General features: G+C 35.0%; 1 protein-coding gene across 5 annotated transcripts in view; it reads right to left on the minus strand.

Moving 5' to 3' along the window:
- The window catches only part of REV3L (REV3 like, DNA directed polymerase zeta catalytic subunit), a 169,158-nt gene that overhangs the window by 19,753 nt on the left and 131,686 nt on the right, over positions 1-17,719 (minus strand). For 4 of the 5 annotated variants that reach the window (XM_045798487.2, XM_045798486.2, XM_087865396.1 and 1 more), the window contains 5 exons: positions 14,660-14,801; positions 12,742-12,986; positions 11,639-11,747; positions 9,608-9,814; positions 904-1,013 (listed from right to left, as the gene is read on the minus strand). In XM_045798487.2, the coding sequence (XP_045654443.2) occupies positions 904-1,013; positions 9,608-9,814; positions 11,639-11,747; positions 12,742-12,986; positions 14,660-14,801 (813 nt within the window). Of the gene's footprint in view, positions 1-903; positions 1,014-9,607; positions 9,815-10,264; positions 10,392-11,638; positions 11,748-12,741; positions 12,987-14,659; positions 14,802-17,719 lie in introns of those variants that run through there. The other variant, XR_015726081.1, reaches the window with a different exon arrangement.

A 17,719-nucleotide genomic window follows, 5' to 3' on the forward strand; every position in this document is an offset into this window, starting at 1 on the left:
TAAGGTCTTATTCAGCATTAATATGATTATGCTGATGGTATGTGCATTAAAGAATGGAGAAGATTAAATGCTGTTTAAAGATTACCGAGAAGCTGTTTTTAATGATTAGAAGCATTATCTCCTACTGCTCAAGGTAAAGTGATCAGAGCTGTAATCAGAGCTCCAGAGGCAAGTGCTCTTAGCATGATCACACCATGACACTAAGCCTTCCATGTGAAAAGAATATCAGACTCTAAGAAATTTGCATAATACCTATATTCTAGAAGAATTTTAATAAGTCATAAAATAAGATGTTACATAAATACCTGGGCCCTAATAAATACTAAAGCACGCAACCAGGCTGAAGTTATTAATTCAGGACTCAGAGATAGTCCTGTCCTTTGTCAGTCCATGGATAATGGGCTTCAGGAAGTCTCTGAGCCCTCTGGAATCAAATGGAAAACTGTATCTGCCTATATGCACTTTTTGTAGAAGGTCAAAACGATTTTGGGGTCTAGTGAAAAGTTAACCACTCACAGATTTGACAGATATCTTTCAAAATTAAGACATATATTTAAATTCATAGAGCTGCAGTTATATGAGGAATCATTCACATTAAAAGCAGTTTCTTTAAAAACTGGATCCTGTTACATACAGTATTTTTGCAGATCACTATCTACCTGCTACCTGTAGGGACGCCATGGGAATCTCTACAAGTCTGTGGCTCAGGACACTTAAATTTTTCTTAAGATCATAACTGGTAATTCAGGACTTGAGCTAATCTGGATCAGAAGATCAGAAGGACTGGGAAGGACTTAAGTAGAACTCTGTTTTTAGGAAGGATTACCCTTAAGCCGTTTCAAATACTGAAATGAATATCTGAAGAGATGTAAAAAGACAACTATAAAGCAGGAAGTTCATTACCTGTCAGTATCTCCATATACAACCCTAGCGCCCCATTTCTTGGTATCATTCACCAGTTTAATAGCTCGTTCCAAGGTCTCTCTGGCTTTGTGAACAATACTATCACCAACCTGTTGGTATAAACACATTGGAAGTAATTTCCTAACATAGCTTAGTATAAATCAATAGACTTTAACATAGAATACTTTTGATTACTAAATATTTCTAAAATTGAAATAAGGAGAAAAGAATAAAAAACAAAATAGTCTTCAGTGTCATCATTCTTTCTATGAGTACTCAAGAGAAAATAAGGTGAAGAATTTAAAGAAAGAACCAATCAATACACAGACTCACCTGTGAGTATATTAGTAAGTACAAAGGATTGCACTTTATACAAGGTACGCAGCCTCATAATTCCTGGAAGAATAAGCCTTGTTTATTTAAGGACTTTCTTATATGCCTTTATTTTTTTATTTTTATTTTTTTAAAAGATTTTATTTATTTATTTAACACAGAGAGACAGCCAGTGAGAGAGGGAACACAAGCAGGGGGAGTGGGAAAGAAAGAAGCAGGCTCCCAGCGGGAGAGCTTGACGTGGGGCTCGATCCCAGAACTCCAGGATCACGCCCTGAGCCGAAGGCAGACGCTTAACGACTGAGCCACTCAGGCGCCCCTCTTATATGCCTTTATAGCCAATTAGCCAGGAAAGTATTCTGTGTATGTGCATCAGTGTGTGTGTGTGTGTATTTATCTTTCAAAATTTTTCTGTTTTGGTGTTATGACAATTTCTTTTAGTATCATTAAAGTTAATGCTAAACTTTAATCTCAGTGATTGGTTATATAAAATTTTTAGATAATACAGAATACAAAGAAAAATGTATTATTATATGATGGAAAATACAAGTGTTCAATTTAAATTAAGTAGGCAGATATATGTCTAATAAGGGTACTTCAGATTTTTATTTATTTGACAGAGACACAAAAAGAGAGGGAGGGAGAGAGAAAGACAGCGTGCGTATGCATAAGCAGGGGAGCTGCAGGAGAAGCAGACTCCTTGCTAAGCAGGGAGCCCAACATGGGGCTCGATCCTGGGACTCTGGGATCATGACCTGAGCCTAAGGCAGACGCTTAACCAACTGAGCCACCTGGGTGCCCCCCCACTTTTTTAAAGTAATCTCTCCACCCAAGATGGGGCTTGAACTCATGACTTCGAGATCAAGAGTTGCATGCTCCACCAGCTAAGCCAGCCAGTGATTATAACAAGGGTTCTTTCATTGGTGATTAGTGAGTTTAAACAAAGATCACGGCATAAACTGACAAAACAAAAAGATGGTAGATCTTGGGGCGCCTGGGTGGCACAGCGGTTAAGCGTCTGCCTTCGGCTCAGGGCGTGATCCCGGTGTTCTGGGATCGAGCCCCACATCAGGCTCCTCCGCCATGAGCCTGCTTCTTCTTCTCCCACTCCCCCTGCTTGTGTTCCCTCTCTCGCTGGCTGTCTCTATCTCTGTCAAATAAATAAATAAAATCTTAAAAAAAAAAAAAAAAGATGGTAGATCTTGACAAATATGACAAACTAATTATATTTTACAATTAAGTAAATTAAGGAGGCCAGCATAGGACTACTACTTCATTTACTAAACTCATAAAAGCTAAGGGTTGGGGAAAATTGCCCTTTGGCATAAATGGAGCATTCCTTGTAAAATTTTAAAGTAAAAACCAAGCACTTTTGTGTTAAGAAGCAAATAATAGTTACAATCTTCCTTTTACTGTAAAATTTGAATCACCTAAACTAAATGTAGGATTGGATAAGTGTTTAAAAGGCTGTTTATAGTCGCTTTAAAAAGGAAATATTAAATGAACAAAGGAATAAATTTAAAACACTGGTAGCAGACAATTTGGGTAGTAGGAATCATGAATTCCGTTGGGACCTTTCCTGCAAGAGAAAACCTTGAGAATGTGAACTATATCCTGAGACATTCAAAAAATCATGTTATCTAGTTGAAATTCAAGTTTGAATAAAATGTTCAATGTCACCTGTGGCCACTTTCAAAACAAGATACACTTTAAAATATGTGATGGCTAATAGCTGGAAGGGTGAGGCATCTAGTGTCAGAGTCAAATACGCTCTTGAGACATACGCATACTGATCCTATGTGTACCTCCCGCTGCCTACTTTGACCCATTTAAGTTATACCTGGAAGAGTCAGAACTCTTGCAGCTGCCCTTAAGACACTGCAGTGTGAAGAACTCCGTGGCGGGGGGTGGGGGGAGAAGGAAGGAGCAGTAACTAAATTGAAAGTGATTCTGCTACTCTGTGCGATGGTTCCTAGTTTGAACATCAGTCCACTACAGGACTAGGAGATTAGATTTAAAAAGAGGAAAATGATTGGCTTTACAGTTCAGGCAATGGTTGGGATCCCGAAAAGTCATGATGAGAAAAATATTTAAAGTAAAAATCCCCTGAAAAGGAGTGTTGGCAAAGTTGTGGAAAAAAGGGAATCCTTGTGCACCACTGGTGGGACTGCAGATTGGTGCAGCCACTATGAAGAACAATATGGAGGTTCCTCAAAAAATTAAAAACAGAAATGCCATGTGATCCAGCAATTTCACTGGGTATATATCTGAAGGAAATGAAAACACTGACTGTAAAAGATTCATTCACCCCCTATGTTCACTGCAGCATTATTTACAATAGCCAAGACACGGAAGCAACCTAAGTGTGCACTGACAGAGGAATGCATAAAGCAAATGTGGTATAAATACAGTCGACTCTTGAACAACACAGGTTTGAGCTATACAGGTTCCCTTATATGTGGATTTTTTTCAATAAATACAGTAGAGTACCGTAAATGTATTTTTTCTTATGATTTTAATAACATTTTCCTTTCTCTAACTTAATTGTAAGAATACAGCATATAATACATATAACATACAAAATGTGTGTTGTTTATGTTATCAGTAAGGCTACTGGTCAACAGTAGACTATTTGTAGTTAAGTTTTGGGGAGTCAAAAGTTATTTGTGGATTTTCAACTCCATGGGGGGGGGTCAGTGCCCCCAAACCCCACATTCTCCAAGTCTATGGTTTATCTTTTCACACTTGAGTGTTTTTTGCAGAGCAGAAAATTATTTTAATGAAGTACAGCTTACCAGCTTTCTTTCTTTCATAGAGTGTGCCTTTGCTGTTGCATCTAAAAAGCCATTACCAAATCCAAGGTCATCCAGATTTTTTTCTATGTTTATCTTCTAGAAGTTTTATAGTTTTGTGTTTTATATTTAGTTCTGTGATCCAATTTAAGTTAATTTTTGTGAAGGGTATAAGGTCTCTTGTCTAGATTCACTTTCTTGCATGTGGATATCCAGTGATCCCAGCACCATTTAGTGAAAAGACTATCTTCTATTTTCACTACATTGTATTACCTTTGCTCTTCTGTTAAAGATCAGATGACTATATTTATGTGGGTCTATTTCTGTAATCTCTATTCTGTTCCACTAATCTATTTGTTTATTCTTTGGCAAGTATGACACTACCTGGATTAGTGTAGCTTTAGTCAGCTACTGTCAGTTCTCTGAGTTTATTCTTCAAAATTGTGTTGTCTATTCTAGGTCTTTTACCTCTTCATGCAAACTTTAAAATCAGTTTGTCAATATCCACAAACTAACTTGCTGGGATTTTGACTAATATTACATTCAATCTATACATCAATTTGGGATGAACTGACATCTTGACAATACTGAGTCCTCTTATCTATCAACACGGAATATTTTTCCTTTGACTTAGCTCTTCCTGCATTTCTTTCACCAGTTGTGTCGTTTTCCTCATAGAAATCTTATGCATAATTTGTTAGATTTATACAAAGTATTTCATTTTGGGGAGTGCTTAATATAAATGGTGTTACATTTTTAATTTCAAATTTCATTTGTTCATTGCTGGTATATAGGAAAGTGACTGATTTTTGTTGTATTAACCCTGTATTCGGCAACCCTGCTATAACAGCTTATCAGGTTTAGGAGGATTTTTTGTTAATTCTTTTGGATTTTCTACAGAGAGGATTATGCCACATATAACAAAGACAGTTTTCTTTCTTTCTTCCCAATCTGTATACCTTTTATGTCCTTTTACTTGTCTTACCGAATTAGCTTCCAGTTCTTTTATGGTGTTGAAAAGGAGTAGTGAGAGGGGTCACCCTTGTCTCGTTCCTAATCTTAGTGGGAAAGCTTCAAGGTTTTCATAGCTAAGTATGAGATTAGCTATAAGGTTTTTTTGGGTAGATATTCTTTATAAAGCTGAGAAAGTCCCCCTCTTCCTAGTTTACTGAAGGTCTTTATGATCAATAGATGCTGGATTTTGTCAAATGCTTTCTCTGCATCTACTGTTATGATCATGTGGCTTTTCTTATTTAGCCCGTGTGTGATGTGATGGATCTCATTAGTTGATTTTTTTTTTAAAGATTTTATTTATTTATTTGACAGAGAGAGACAGCCAGCGAGAGAGGGAACACAAGCAGGGGGAGTGGGAGAGGAAGAAGCAGGCTCATAGTGGAAGAGCCTGACGTGGGGCTCGATCCCATAACGCCGGGATCATGCCCTGAGCTGAAGGCAGACGCTTAACGACTGAGCCACCCAGGCGCCCCATCATTAGTTGATTTTTGAACGTTGTATCAGCCGTGCATGCCTGGGATAAATCCCACTTGGTCACGGTGTATCATTGTTTTTATATATTGTTGGATTTGAGTTGGCAATCTCTGCTGAAAATTTTTGCATCTATATAGTTCATGAGAGATACTGGTGTGTAGTTTTCTTGTAATGTCTTTGTCTGGTTTTGGTATTAGGATTATGCTGGCCTCACAGAATGAATTATATTCTTTTTGCTTGTAATATCTGAAAGAGATTGTGGAGAACTGGTACAATTTTTTCCCATAAATGTTTGGTAGAATTTACCAGTAAACCCATCTGGGTCTGGTACCTTCTATCTTGGAAGGTTATTAATTATTACTACAATTTCTTTCATAGATATAAGCCTATTCAGACTTTCTGAGTTTTGGCAGATTATATCTTTTAAATAATTGGTCCATTTTATCTAGGTTATCAAATTAATAATATGTAGTATTCTTTTATTTTCTTTTTAATGCCCATGGGACCTGAAGTGATGTCCCCTCTTTCATTTCTGGTATTAGCAATTTGTGTCCTCTTTCTTCTGTTTCTTAGGTTGGTTAGAGGCTTATTGATTTTATTAGTCTTTTCAAAGAATTAGCTTTGGGTTCTTAGATTTTCTCAACTGATTTCTTGTTTGCAATTTTACTGATTTCTGATATAATTTTTATTATTACTTTTCTTCACTTTGGATTTAATTTATTCTTTTTCTAGTTTTCTAAGGTGATAGCTTAGATGATTAGTTTTAGATCTTTTTTTTCCCCTAATAATGGATTCAAAATTATAAATTTCCCTCTAATCGTTGCTTTTGCTGATTCCCACAAATTGTGGTAAGTTGTGTTTTCCTTTAGTTCAAAATATTTTAAAATTTCTTTTGAGATTTTTTTTTTCTTTGACCAACCCATGTGTTACTTAGAAATGTGGTGTTTAATCTCTATGCATCTGGGGATCTTTCCAGCTCTCTTTCTGTTACTGATATCTAGTTTAATTGCATTATGATTTGAGAGCAGACACTATATGATTTATATCCTTTTAAATTTGTTAAGGTGTATTTTATGACTCAGAGTATGGTCTGTCTTGGTGTATGTTCCATGGGAGCTTAAGAAAAATGTATACTTTGGGTGCTGTTGGATGAAGTAATCTATAAATGCCCAGATGGTGCTGCTGAGTTCAACTACATCCTTACTGATTTTACTTTTTCCTATATGTTGCCCTTGTTTTTTGTTCCTGTTTTTGTTTTCCTCTTTTTCTGCTTTTTGTGATTTTGACTATTTGATATGATTCCATTTTCTCTCCTTTCTTACACATCAATTATATATCTATCTCATTTTACTTTTTATAAAAGTGGTTGGTTACCTTAGATTTTGCAATATACATTTACTTTCAATATACCACTCTCAAATACCACTTCACAATACTCCTATACCACCCGCACTTCACAAAGTGCAAGTACTTTATAATGATGAAATAATCCAATTCCTCCCAACCCTTCTGTCATTTCTGTCATTCATTTTACTTATACATAAGCACACACATAAACATAATCAAATACATTGGTGCGATTATTTTGAACAAATTGTTATGTTAGATCAATTAAGAATAAGAAAAATAAAAGTATTTATTTTACTTTCATTTATTCCTTCTCTCAGGCTCTTTTGTTTTTTTATGTAGATCTGAGTTTCTGACCTACATCATTTTCCTTCCCTCTAAAGAATTTCTTATAACATTTCTTACAAGGCAGGTCAACTGCAAACAAATTCCCTCAATTTTTGTTTGAGGAAGTCTTCTTTGCTTTTGGACAATAATTTTTCAGGGTACAGATTTCTAGGCTGGAGTGTTTTTCTTTCAACACGAAATATTTCATTCCATTCTCTTCTTGCTTGCATGGTTTCAGAGGAGACCATGTAAATCTTATTTTTGCTTCCATATAGGCAAGGTGTTTTTTCCCCCTCTTGTCTTCTTTTAGGATTTTAATTTTATTACTGATTTTCTGTAGTATGAAAATGATATCCCTAGATTTAGTTTTTTGAGCATTTCTCCTGTTCTTTGAACTTCCTGGATCTGTGGTTTGGTGTCTGACATTAATTTGGTGAAATCCTCAGTCATTACTGTTTCAAACATTTTTTCTGTTCCTTTCTTTCTTCTCCTTCTGGAATCCCTATTACATGTATGTTTTTCCTTCTGTAGTTGCTCCAGCTTTAGGATATTTTTTTTTTAGTTTTTTTTTCTCTTTGCTTTTCAGTTTTGCCAGTTTTGATTGAGATTTCTTCAAATTCAGAGATTCTTTTCTCAGCCACATCTAGTCTACTAATAAGCCCATCAAAGGCATTCTTCAATTCTGTTGAAGTGTTTTGGTACCTAGTAGTTCTTTTGGTTCTTTCTGAGTGTCTGCATGTCTCTGCTTACATGGACCATTCGTCCTTGCATGCATGTGCTTGGTCCCTTAGAGCTCTTAGCATCCTAATAGTTGTTTTAAATTTGCAGTCTGATAATTCCAACATCCCTGCCACATCTAAGTTTGGTTCTAATGTTTGCTCTGTCTCTTCAAACTGTGTTTTTTGGCTTTTGGTATGTCTTGTAATTTTTTTTTTTTTTTGGATAGATGGATATATCAGGTAGAAAGGACTGTTATAAACAGATCTTTAATACTATGGTGGTAATCTTTGTGGGGAGGGGAAGTGTTCTATAGTTCTATGAGTAGGTCTGATTCTTATAGTGAAACCGTACCTCTGGACTGTGGACTTCACATGTGCTTCTGTTTTTTTTCCCCATCTTTGGTGGGACAGGATGGCTAGGGTGAGGTGGCCTATTTCCCCTCCTCCACATGGAAGGCCACAGCACTTGGCGCTGGGTATTTCCCTTCTCTCAGGTCAGTTAGGCTCCAGTTAAATAGTGCCCCTGAAGGTAGACCTTGTTAAGAACAGATGCTCTGAAGTATTTCAGAATAGTTCCTTTCCCCTCTCTGTGAATTTTTCTTGTGGGAGAGAAAAACTTTGAGAACCTGGTTGAGTCTGAAGAGGTAAAATTCACAAAACTGTGGGGGTCCTGATGACTGGGTCCCCTGGAGTCTTAATCTCTCAGACTTATCCACACTGAACCTTCAGCAAATCATCAGTTATAGTTCAGGTTTCCCTACCTCAGCACTGGTTCCTTTTCGGTTTCTGCTCTTGTGAGTTGTGATTCTTTTATTTACCTGTTGGACTCTTCAATTTTGGGGGTAGTGGTTTGCCCTGTGACCTCACTTCTCTGACAGATCTAAGAAGAGTTGATGATTTTTCAGTATGTTCAGCTTTTTACTTGTTGTAGGGAGAGACTGACAATTTTGAGCTTCTGACATGCTGGACCTGAAACTGAAAGTCCCTTGTACAGGTCTTTGAAATTTATTCTGCCTGTTGTGTGCTGTGTGGGGACTTTATCCTTCCATTGCTTTTCCCTTTCTGAACTACTACTAATGTGGTATACCACAATGTTCTGGCCTTCATTTGGCATAAAAAGATCACCAATAAAACAAGTCTACTCTGTTCCCAATCACTAGTTACTGTATTACTCTTGTCACACTATATTGTTTTCATGTTAAATTAACACCTTAATTTAGTAAGTAGCAAAAAATTAGTCTTATTCTGTGAAAAGTGTCTTTGAATTGCAAATACCTCTGCAAAACAAAGTTTTGCTTTATATCCATTGGTACATTAGTAAACACAGACTGTTTGGTCATTCGGACACTTGGAGAGGCCAACCTAATATCAGAGCTGTCAATACATTAAAAAGGAATTATTTAGTACAAAGGCTGTTGTACATGCTATTAAATGTGGCACGAAATCTCATGGTATTAGTTTGCTACAGTATGCTCATCTAGATATGTAGAAAAATGTGTATGATAAAGAGTTCTCATAGAGAAAAGCCCCCAAGCCCCTAAGATTTTGTATGTATACAAGCTCCAGTTTGAGAAAAACTGATTTTATGTCATGGAAATGAAACTCTCTAGTCTAAACAAAACAAAATACTTCAATGAACAGATATTCATTTAATGCTGCTTTAGTCTCTTGAAAAAACTACAGATTTGTATCACTTACCTCAATGCATGGCATTCTCCCAGAAAAATTAGCAGCTGTATAGCCAAATGTGACATTTGCTATAAGCTTAAGTCCTAGCTGACGTGCATCAAGCATCCGGGAAAGGGCTCTGTCCTGCTTATAAGCCTTCATTGACTGCTTCACCATGAGTCTAGTCTTCAAAATTTCTTCGAGCATTCTTGGTAGCACACCCTTTCTTACTGAAGGCTATCATAAAGAAAAAAAGAATATTTAAAATCCCTTAAAAGTTATAGATTTAGATAATTAAGAAGGAAGCACAAAGTTTAACAATGGCCAACTGTCATGAATTGAAACATACTAACAACTGAGTGGCCACAGGGCCAGTGGCCATCAATACAAAATCATCACATTTTCTTTCTTTTGAAGAGGACTTTTCTCCTAAAACGTTCCTATAATGTTTATAAATCTAATGTAGCACTACTATGTGAGTTCAGAGCCCTCCAGGAAGGAGGATGTCAACTAGTGCACAAGAGACCATACAAGTTCAGAGAGAAATTTTGTTCAAAACTTTGATCCAAACCCCCACTCTTTCAGAAAGACACACGGGATTTGTATCACTCATAACAAACCTCAGTTTTTAAAGATCTCATCCTAATGACCCCACACAGTAATCTGCATGGAACTCCATTTATCTACCTTGGAAGAATGATGAGCTGGGTTGACTCTGCTGACATTCAAACCTGCAGTTCCAGGGACTCTAGGTATTTCAAATGTGATGCTTAGACCACTAAGCCATCCCCTCCGGCCTATATTTATTAGCAATCTGGAAGAGGGGATGAATAGTGAGGTGATAAAATTTGTTGATGCCAAAAAAAAATCATTTGTATTAATCAAGACTAGGGAGAATTTATGAGAACTCCAGTAGGAATGAAAACCACAAAACAGTATTAACTTTGAAGATGATTCACAGACACGTGCAAAGTAATGCATGTCGGACTGAACAATTAAAACCTAAGGTATAGGATAATCACACTTCTGAATATTAAAAAATCTTAGTTTTATTAAGCTTTACATTTTGGATCAAAATGTAGATGCAAATTTTAAAAATACTGTTAAAGGGAGATAATATAACAAGCCACTACATACGTGACAATGAAAACATACTCTAACCTCTAATTCATTCTGTGTACCTTATGAAGCAGCCATAATGTTTATGTTAAGATGCAATATGTTATTATGTTAAAGAGGTAATATTTTCCAAAAAGGAATAGGTCATGAAGTCTCTGGTGAGAATTTTCCTCCTATCTAAATAGGTAATTGTGGGGTACTCTTTGAACACTGGTAGAAAATGATGCTACTTTTGCTAAGTACACCAGAATGAATCTGAGGGCTTGTGGGGTCCATGCTACCATCAACTGCCCTACTGTACCACGATTTTAGTCAGACTCACTGGTAAGGAAATAGAAAAAAAAAAAAAAAAAGAATGAAGTTGGCATAAGAGATGCAATATAATCTCCTAGATCTCTCTCCTATTTGTCTTTAATTTATTCATTTATGAGGCTCTCTTTGGTCTCTTTTAAGGGGAGATAAGGGAGAGAAAAAAGAGACCCTATTATTAGTTTGGATATCTTAAAAATGCATCAATAAATACATTAGAATATCATTTCTAAGATAGTCTTAATTTAAAATAATGTACAAGAATAATTAGTAGAGTTTACACATTAAAGCAGTTTAAATCTTTGTAAGTTAACATCGTTGTGATTGTCAAATAGCTATTTAAGTCTCAGATTCTAATAGAGGTCAGAAGGTATATATGCACATTTATTTCTTTCGGTATTTCATTAAAAACTAAAATCTAACAAAGACTTTAAACCTAAATTCATGCAAAACAAGGTAACTGGCTTTTAATTTCTTAGCAAATTCATGTATCTTTACTTTTTAAGATAAGATATTCAAGCAAACTTGTTTTTTTTCTTCTTTGTTTTATATGCCAACAGCATATAATCTAAATCATTAGCTCTTCAAAGGTTAAGCCACAGTCGATACCTTTCACTTACAAGAGAGTATTACCTTGACAAAAGCTATTCCATTGGGGGACACTGTGATATCATGCCTAATTTGGTAAAGTAAATCTGGAGGTACTCTTAGAGAGGTACAGCCAAATTTGAACTCATCATACCTATTAAGAAAGAAAACATTAAGCAAATACTTTCTCAAATCATAGAATAGAGATACTAGACAATTTTAGGAATCTAACTCCAGTAGAAATTCATTTTCAAATATCTAAACATGAATTCATTTACTTAGTGATTTATTTGTCTATTACCACATAGCAGTTCTTCAAATATTCACGATTTATTAAAAGAAACATTTCTTAAATAGCATTATCCTAAAACTCATGGGTAAAATCTATACTGAAATACCAGATTTCGACTCAAAGTATGACCACCTTACACCAAGTTCCTTAAAGAAAACTTTAAGCCTTAAATAAAAAGATTGTAAATAACGTTTCAAAATTTCTGTTCTTAATAAAAAGGCAGGATTACCAATACAATTTCCATGAATACTTTCTATGAAGGAATGAGTATACTCTAGGCTAACACTATAACTTGGTTTTAAATATACAAAAATTATAAAGGAAGACTCTGTATTTCTTATGAGAATATATACTCCTTTGAACATTAAAAATGTTATTCTCATTCAGTTTATAAAATTTGGTTGACACAAATAAAACCCAACATTTAACAATTCAGCTTAAAAATATCATTGATTATTTCCAAGAGATCAAGAAGAGGTGACAGCTGGAGATAGATCATAATCCTCAAACTATTCCACTGAAAAGTGATTTATATCAACAAATTAAATGTAACTCTCATTTAAAGAGACCATGGATGTACATGGAGAATGAAACAAGTAAGTTGCAAGACTGATCTATTCATGATCTTCTTCATGAGTCATCCATTCATGATGCTGAATTAGTCATCCAGTTATCCACATCCACATCAATTAGTAAGGTAACTACAAAGAATGAAATTAGCTGTGCTATAGCCCATTCATCTTGCTCAAAAGGACAGTATCAAGTGCAAAGAGACACTCAAAGTCTAATTTTAGTAAGAAGTACAAAGCACAACAACATAATTATAAATATGAAAACAAAACAAAACAACCCTTACTTTCCCAAGTTCTCCACATGGCCAAGGCAGGTGGAAAAACAGTAGTTGTATGCAATCACAATTGAAGGATATAGTGACTGGAAATCCAAAACGAGAACAGAGTTGCTATAGAAGCGAGATTCAGGCTCCATAATTAGGGGAACACACTGTGGAGCCCTCATTTGGGATCTCTGCTGTACACTAGGTGTCACAGGAATATAGTTCATTGGTTTTGCAATACGCAACATCATTGATTCCACACGGTACTGCAGGCAAAGAGGTGAAGTAGGAAGAAAAGAAGAAAACAGTTTAAATAGAAACATATTGGTCTTTGAATATATGATAATCATTTAGGGGATGTCCTACTCTTCTGAATAAGGCTGCATTCTTATAGGTTTTTTAAGTAGGCTCCACACCCAGCGTGGAGCCCAACATTAGGCTTCAACTTATGACCCTGAGATCAAGACCTGAGCTGAGATCAAGAGTCGGACGCTTAACCCACTGAGCCACCAGGTGCCCCAAGGATGCATTCTTACAATACAGTTATACTATGAGTTATTTAGTCAGCTTTCAGGTACCTGTAGGAAACATTCATAAATCCTTTTCCTATATTCCTGTAACTTTTATAAAAACTGTAAAGTATATCAAATAACTTATATAATAAGTCAAATTTTAGAAAGACAAAATTAGATTTTTTTTTTATTTTTAAAAAATCTATGTAATAATAAACAGGTGTAGGAAAGAGTGTACAGTTTAACAATTTCATTTGAAAAGTTGGCCAGTGATCTTTGAGAAATTTATTTGAGAAAATTAGAGAAAGAAAGGCAGGAGACTTGAGATGGATAAATGTTATTCTAATTTTCCAAGAAGGAAACACAAGGATTCCAGAATTGAAAGGTAGTCAGCTTAATACCAGTCCCCCACAAAATTGAATCAAGCAATTACTGATTGTTTATAATAACCACTATTATGCAGATGGTTTGGAGTATTAGGAAAAAAAGCACTTATAAGAATCAGCATGGGTTCACAGAAATGTTCTTACGTTGTTCTAAGGTATCTTTCCCTCTTATTATAAAGCCAGCTCAAATCATTTTTAAAATTTGTGGGGGACATAAATAGCTTATAAGCAATATAATTAAATAAACATACTTTGTTTATTAATAAACATGCCAAAGTATTTAGAACTCTATTTTTGCTGTATTTACTGAACTGATAGATTGGGGGAATGTTACAGACTTATGCTAATTAAAATAATTAAAATAAAAGATTTTATGAGGTTAAGGAACCTGAGTGAATTAATGTAGTATCCCTGATGCCTAGCACAGTGTTTATTTAACACACTAAAGGTATTCAAATAAATATTTGTTGAATGAATGCATGAAATCTTTTTGGGTGATGCATTTGACAAAATCATATCTGTGGGAAATTAATTAAAAAGTTATTAATTAAATTACTTCTAAGGTCCTATTTTTCTTTAACTTCTTAAAAAAGTGATACAGCTACTTACACTGATTCCCAAATCCTCTTCATTTTTACAATAAACTTTTATTTGGAAATTCGAACATGCCGAAATTAGGAATGTAAAATAAGAGAGGCAGACTTTCTTTGCTGCTTCTTCCCTAGTTTTAAGGGGCCTTTGAAGGCCTCCCTAATCAGACTGACAATATTCAGAAACAAAATGTCATCCCAGGGACCTAGTCATTTAGTTTAATAGCATGAAAAAATTAGCAGTGGCCAGAAAGTTGGTATGCAGAGAAAATAAAAAGTGAAGGTGTTAAGTGAAATTAAAGCTTTTCCAGAAAATAAAATGACAAGATTTGATTAACCAGCTATATATTAGTACCACATAGAAAATTCAAAATACCAAATCACTTCAAACATCTTAAAAGTATGTCACTCACAGAGAACTTTCAAGTGTGTAAGAAAATTGATTTCCTACCTGTGAACCCCTTGTCAGTACATGCAAAAACTGAATGCCAAAGAGTCTAGCCATTTCACTGGTTTTCCCAATCAGGTCCAGCTGTTCTAACATTTGGAGATTTCCACGGACACGGCTAATATAGTGATCAACCATTTTCCATCTGTTGAAAAGCAAATCCATGCTATGAACATTAGGGGGAAATGTGGACGCTGGAAACTAGTACTCTTTTAATTCTGCTAGAACCTAGACATTAAAAATGAGGATTTACGGAGGGAGTCATGATGTGAGCCATTAGCAAAATATGTAAAGGAGTTAAACATTAGAAAATTTCAAATATTTCAAGGGCATAAAACCTAGTGAAAATATGCAAAGTTTAAAATAGTACTTGTAGGGATAATTATTCTCAGTATTTTGCTTGTTGTTACTCTATTTTTATTATAAAAAATTAACACTCTCTTAGATGCTACTGCTGATGCAATAATTATACAATTATAATTCATCACATCTATAGGTTTTTAAAGAACATGGAGGCTTTGGGTTATCACTGTAAATATCAGTCTAAAAGCATGCCTACTATCTGTTCATGGGAAGAAACACAGTAATTTGGTGACGATTTAGGAAAGTAACTTCAATGAGATTATACCTGGGGTAAATATATGTCAGATCAGTATTTTCTGTGAAAATACAAATATTCTGTTCTTTGATTTAAATCTTTACATAAATTAATCTCTTTACCAACTGCCTTTTTTGTTAAGAAAATAATCAAACAACAACAAAAAACCTTCCACCAAAGCTATGAACAAAAGTTTTGATTGAATATTAAAATGTAAAAATAATCTAAAGGTATATTATAAAGAATAAAATTCGTTCATTTAACAAATATTAAGGTTCAAATATATTGCAACCTTTAATTACATGGCTTTTAGAACAATACAATCATGTAACTGTTTAATAAAAAAAGTTTTAAAAGTCACGATACATGACTAATACAGAAAAACTGGAAAATGAACATAAAAATAAGGAAAAAATGACCCTATAATAAAAAAAGACTTATAATAAGTGTTAGCGAGGGTATGGGGAAATTATAACCGTTACACACTGCTAGCGGGAACGTAAAATAGTGCAGTTGAATCGGTAAATAGTCTGGCAATTCCTCAAACTGTTAAACACAGAGTTACCATATAATTCACTGATTCCACTCCTCAGTATATATCCAGGAATGAAAACATACATCTATACAAAAAGCTATACACGAATTTTTTTTTTTTTTAAGATTTTATTTATTTATTTATTTGACAGAGATAGAGACAGCCAGAGAGAGAGGGAACACAAGCAGGGGGAAAGGGAGAGGAAGAAGCAGGCTCATAGCAGAGGACCCTGATGTGGGGCTCGATCCCATAACGCCGGGATCACGCCCTGAGCCGAAGGCAGACGCTTAACCGCTGTGCCACCCAGGCGCCCCTATACACGAATGTTCTTAACAGCACTACTTGAAACAGCCAAAAAGTGGAAACAACCCAAGTGTCCATCAACTGATGAACGAATAAACAAAATGTGGTATATATCTACATGATGGAATATTTTTTGGCAATAAAAGGAAATGAAGTACTGACACATGCTACAATATGAATTAATCTGGACAACATATACTAAAAGAAGTCGGTCAAAAAAGGCAACATATTATATGAACCTATAAGAAATATCGAGAACAGGCAAATCTATGGAGACAAAAAGAAGATTAATAGGGGTGGGAGTAGAGAAGGAAGGACTGGAGGGTGATGGCTAGGAGATCCTTTTTGGGGTAATGCAAATACTACCATACACTGTGGTAATGGTTGCACAACTGAATACATGAAAATCACTGAATTGTACACTTCAAATGGGTGAATTATATGGTATGTAAATTGTATCTGAACAAAACTGTTAAAAAGAATTAAACAAAAAGCTGTCCTAAAAGCTTTATGTTCAATTTTTAAATAAAATAAAATATTGTTCTATAACTTGCATTTCTAACTTAATATATTGTATTTCCCCACTTATATATTTTTATAGCTATTGAATATACTATTATATGATTATAACATAATTTAATGGCTTTGTTATTATCTTTTATTACTATAAGCAATGCTATGATGAACATCTTTATAGCTAAGTCTATGTACTGATGCTGAAATATTTCCTTAAGATAAATTCCTAGATATGGTCAAAAGGTCTGCTATGATTTAGTGTTTTTTTTTTTTTTTAAGATTTTATTTATTTATTTGACAGAGAGAGAGAGACAGCAAGAGAGGGAACACAAGCAGGGGGAGTGGGAGAGGGAGAAGCAGGCTTGCTGCTGAGCAGGGAGCCTGACGCGGGGCTCGATCCCAGGAGCCTGGCATCATGATGAGCCAAAGGCAGATATTTAAGGACTGAGCCACCCAGGCGCCCCTGATTTAGTTTTTAATACATAGTGACACACTGCTTCCCAGAAGGTTTTAATAATTTACATTCAAGCTAGTGATGATAAAGTGCCTGTTTTCTTTGCATCTTTGTCAACAGTGGGGATTATAATATTTAAGTTATTACTAGTTTTGATAGGCAAAAAATTGTATCACATTTTAATGTATTTTTTAGATTATTAAGGTAATCCTTCAATAATACAGATTTGTCAATGTGAATCTGAGATAACATTATGTGTGGATTCAGTCAGTCCCTTTAAAACAAAACAAAATGGATCTAATGACTCATCCTTTCTGTAGACCACCTGGGTGGTCAATGACCTGTCTTGGAGTTCTCTGATTCTTTCTTCTGCTTAATCTAGTCTACTGCTAAACTCTTCTAATAAAATTTTCAGTTCAGTTACTCTGTTCTTCGGCTCCATGATTTCTGTTTAGTACGTTTCAATATTTCCTATCTCTGATAAAAGTCTTACTTTGCTCATATACTGTTCTCTTGACCTTGATGAGCATCTTTATGACTCACTTATTCTGAACTTTTTTCTTTGGATTGGCTCTATATCCTAGAAATGAAGAAAAAAATTTTGAATATTATCATCTTGAGCTACATAACCTTCTGCTACCAATACATAGCTCCTAC

Source organism: Ursus americanus, chromosome 11, assembly GCF_024610735.1.
Source record: "Ursus americanus isolate L20-20 chromosome 11, mUrsAme1.1.p, whole genome shotgun sequence".
Lineage (NCBI taxonomy): Eukaryota > Metazoa > Chordata > Mammalia > Carnivora > Ursidae > Ursus > Ursus americanus.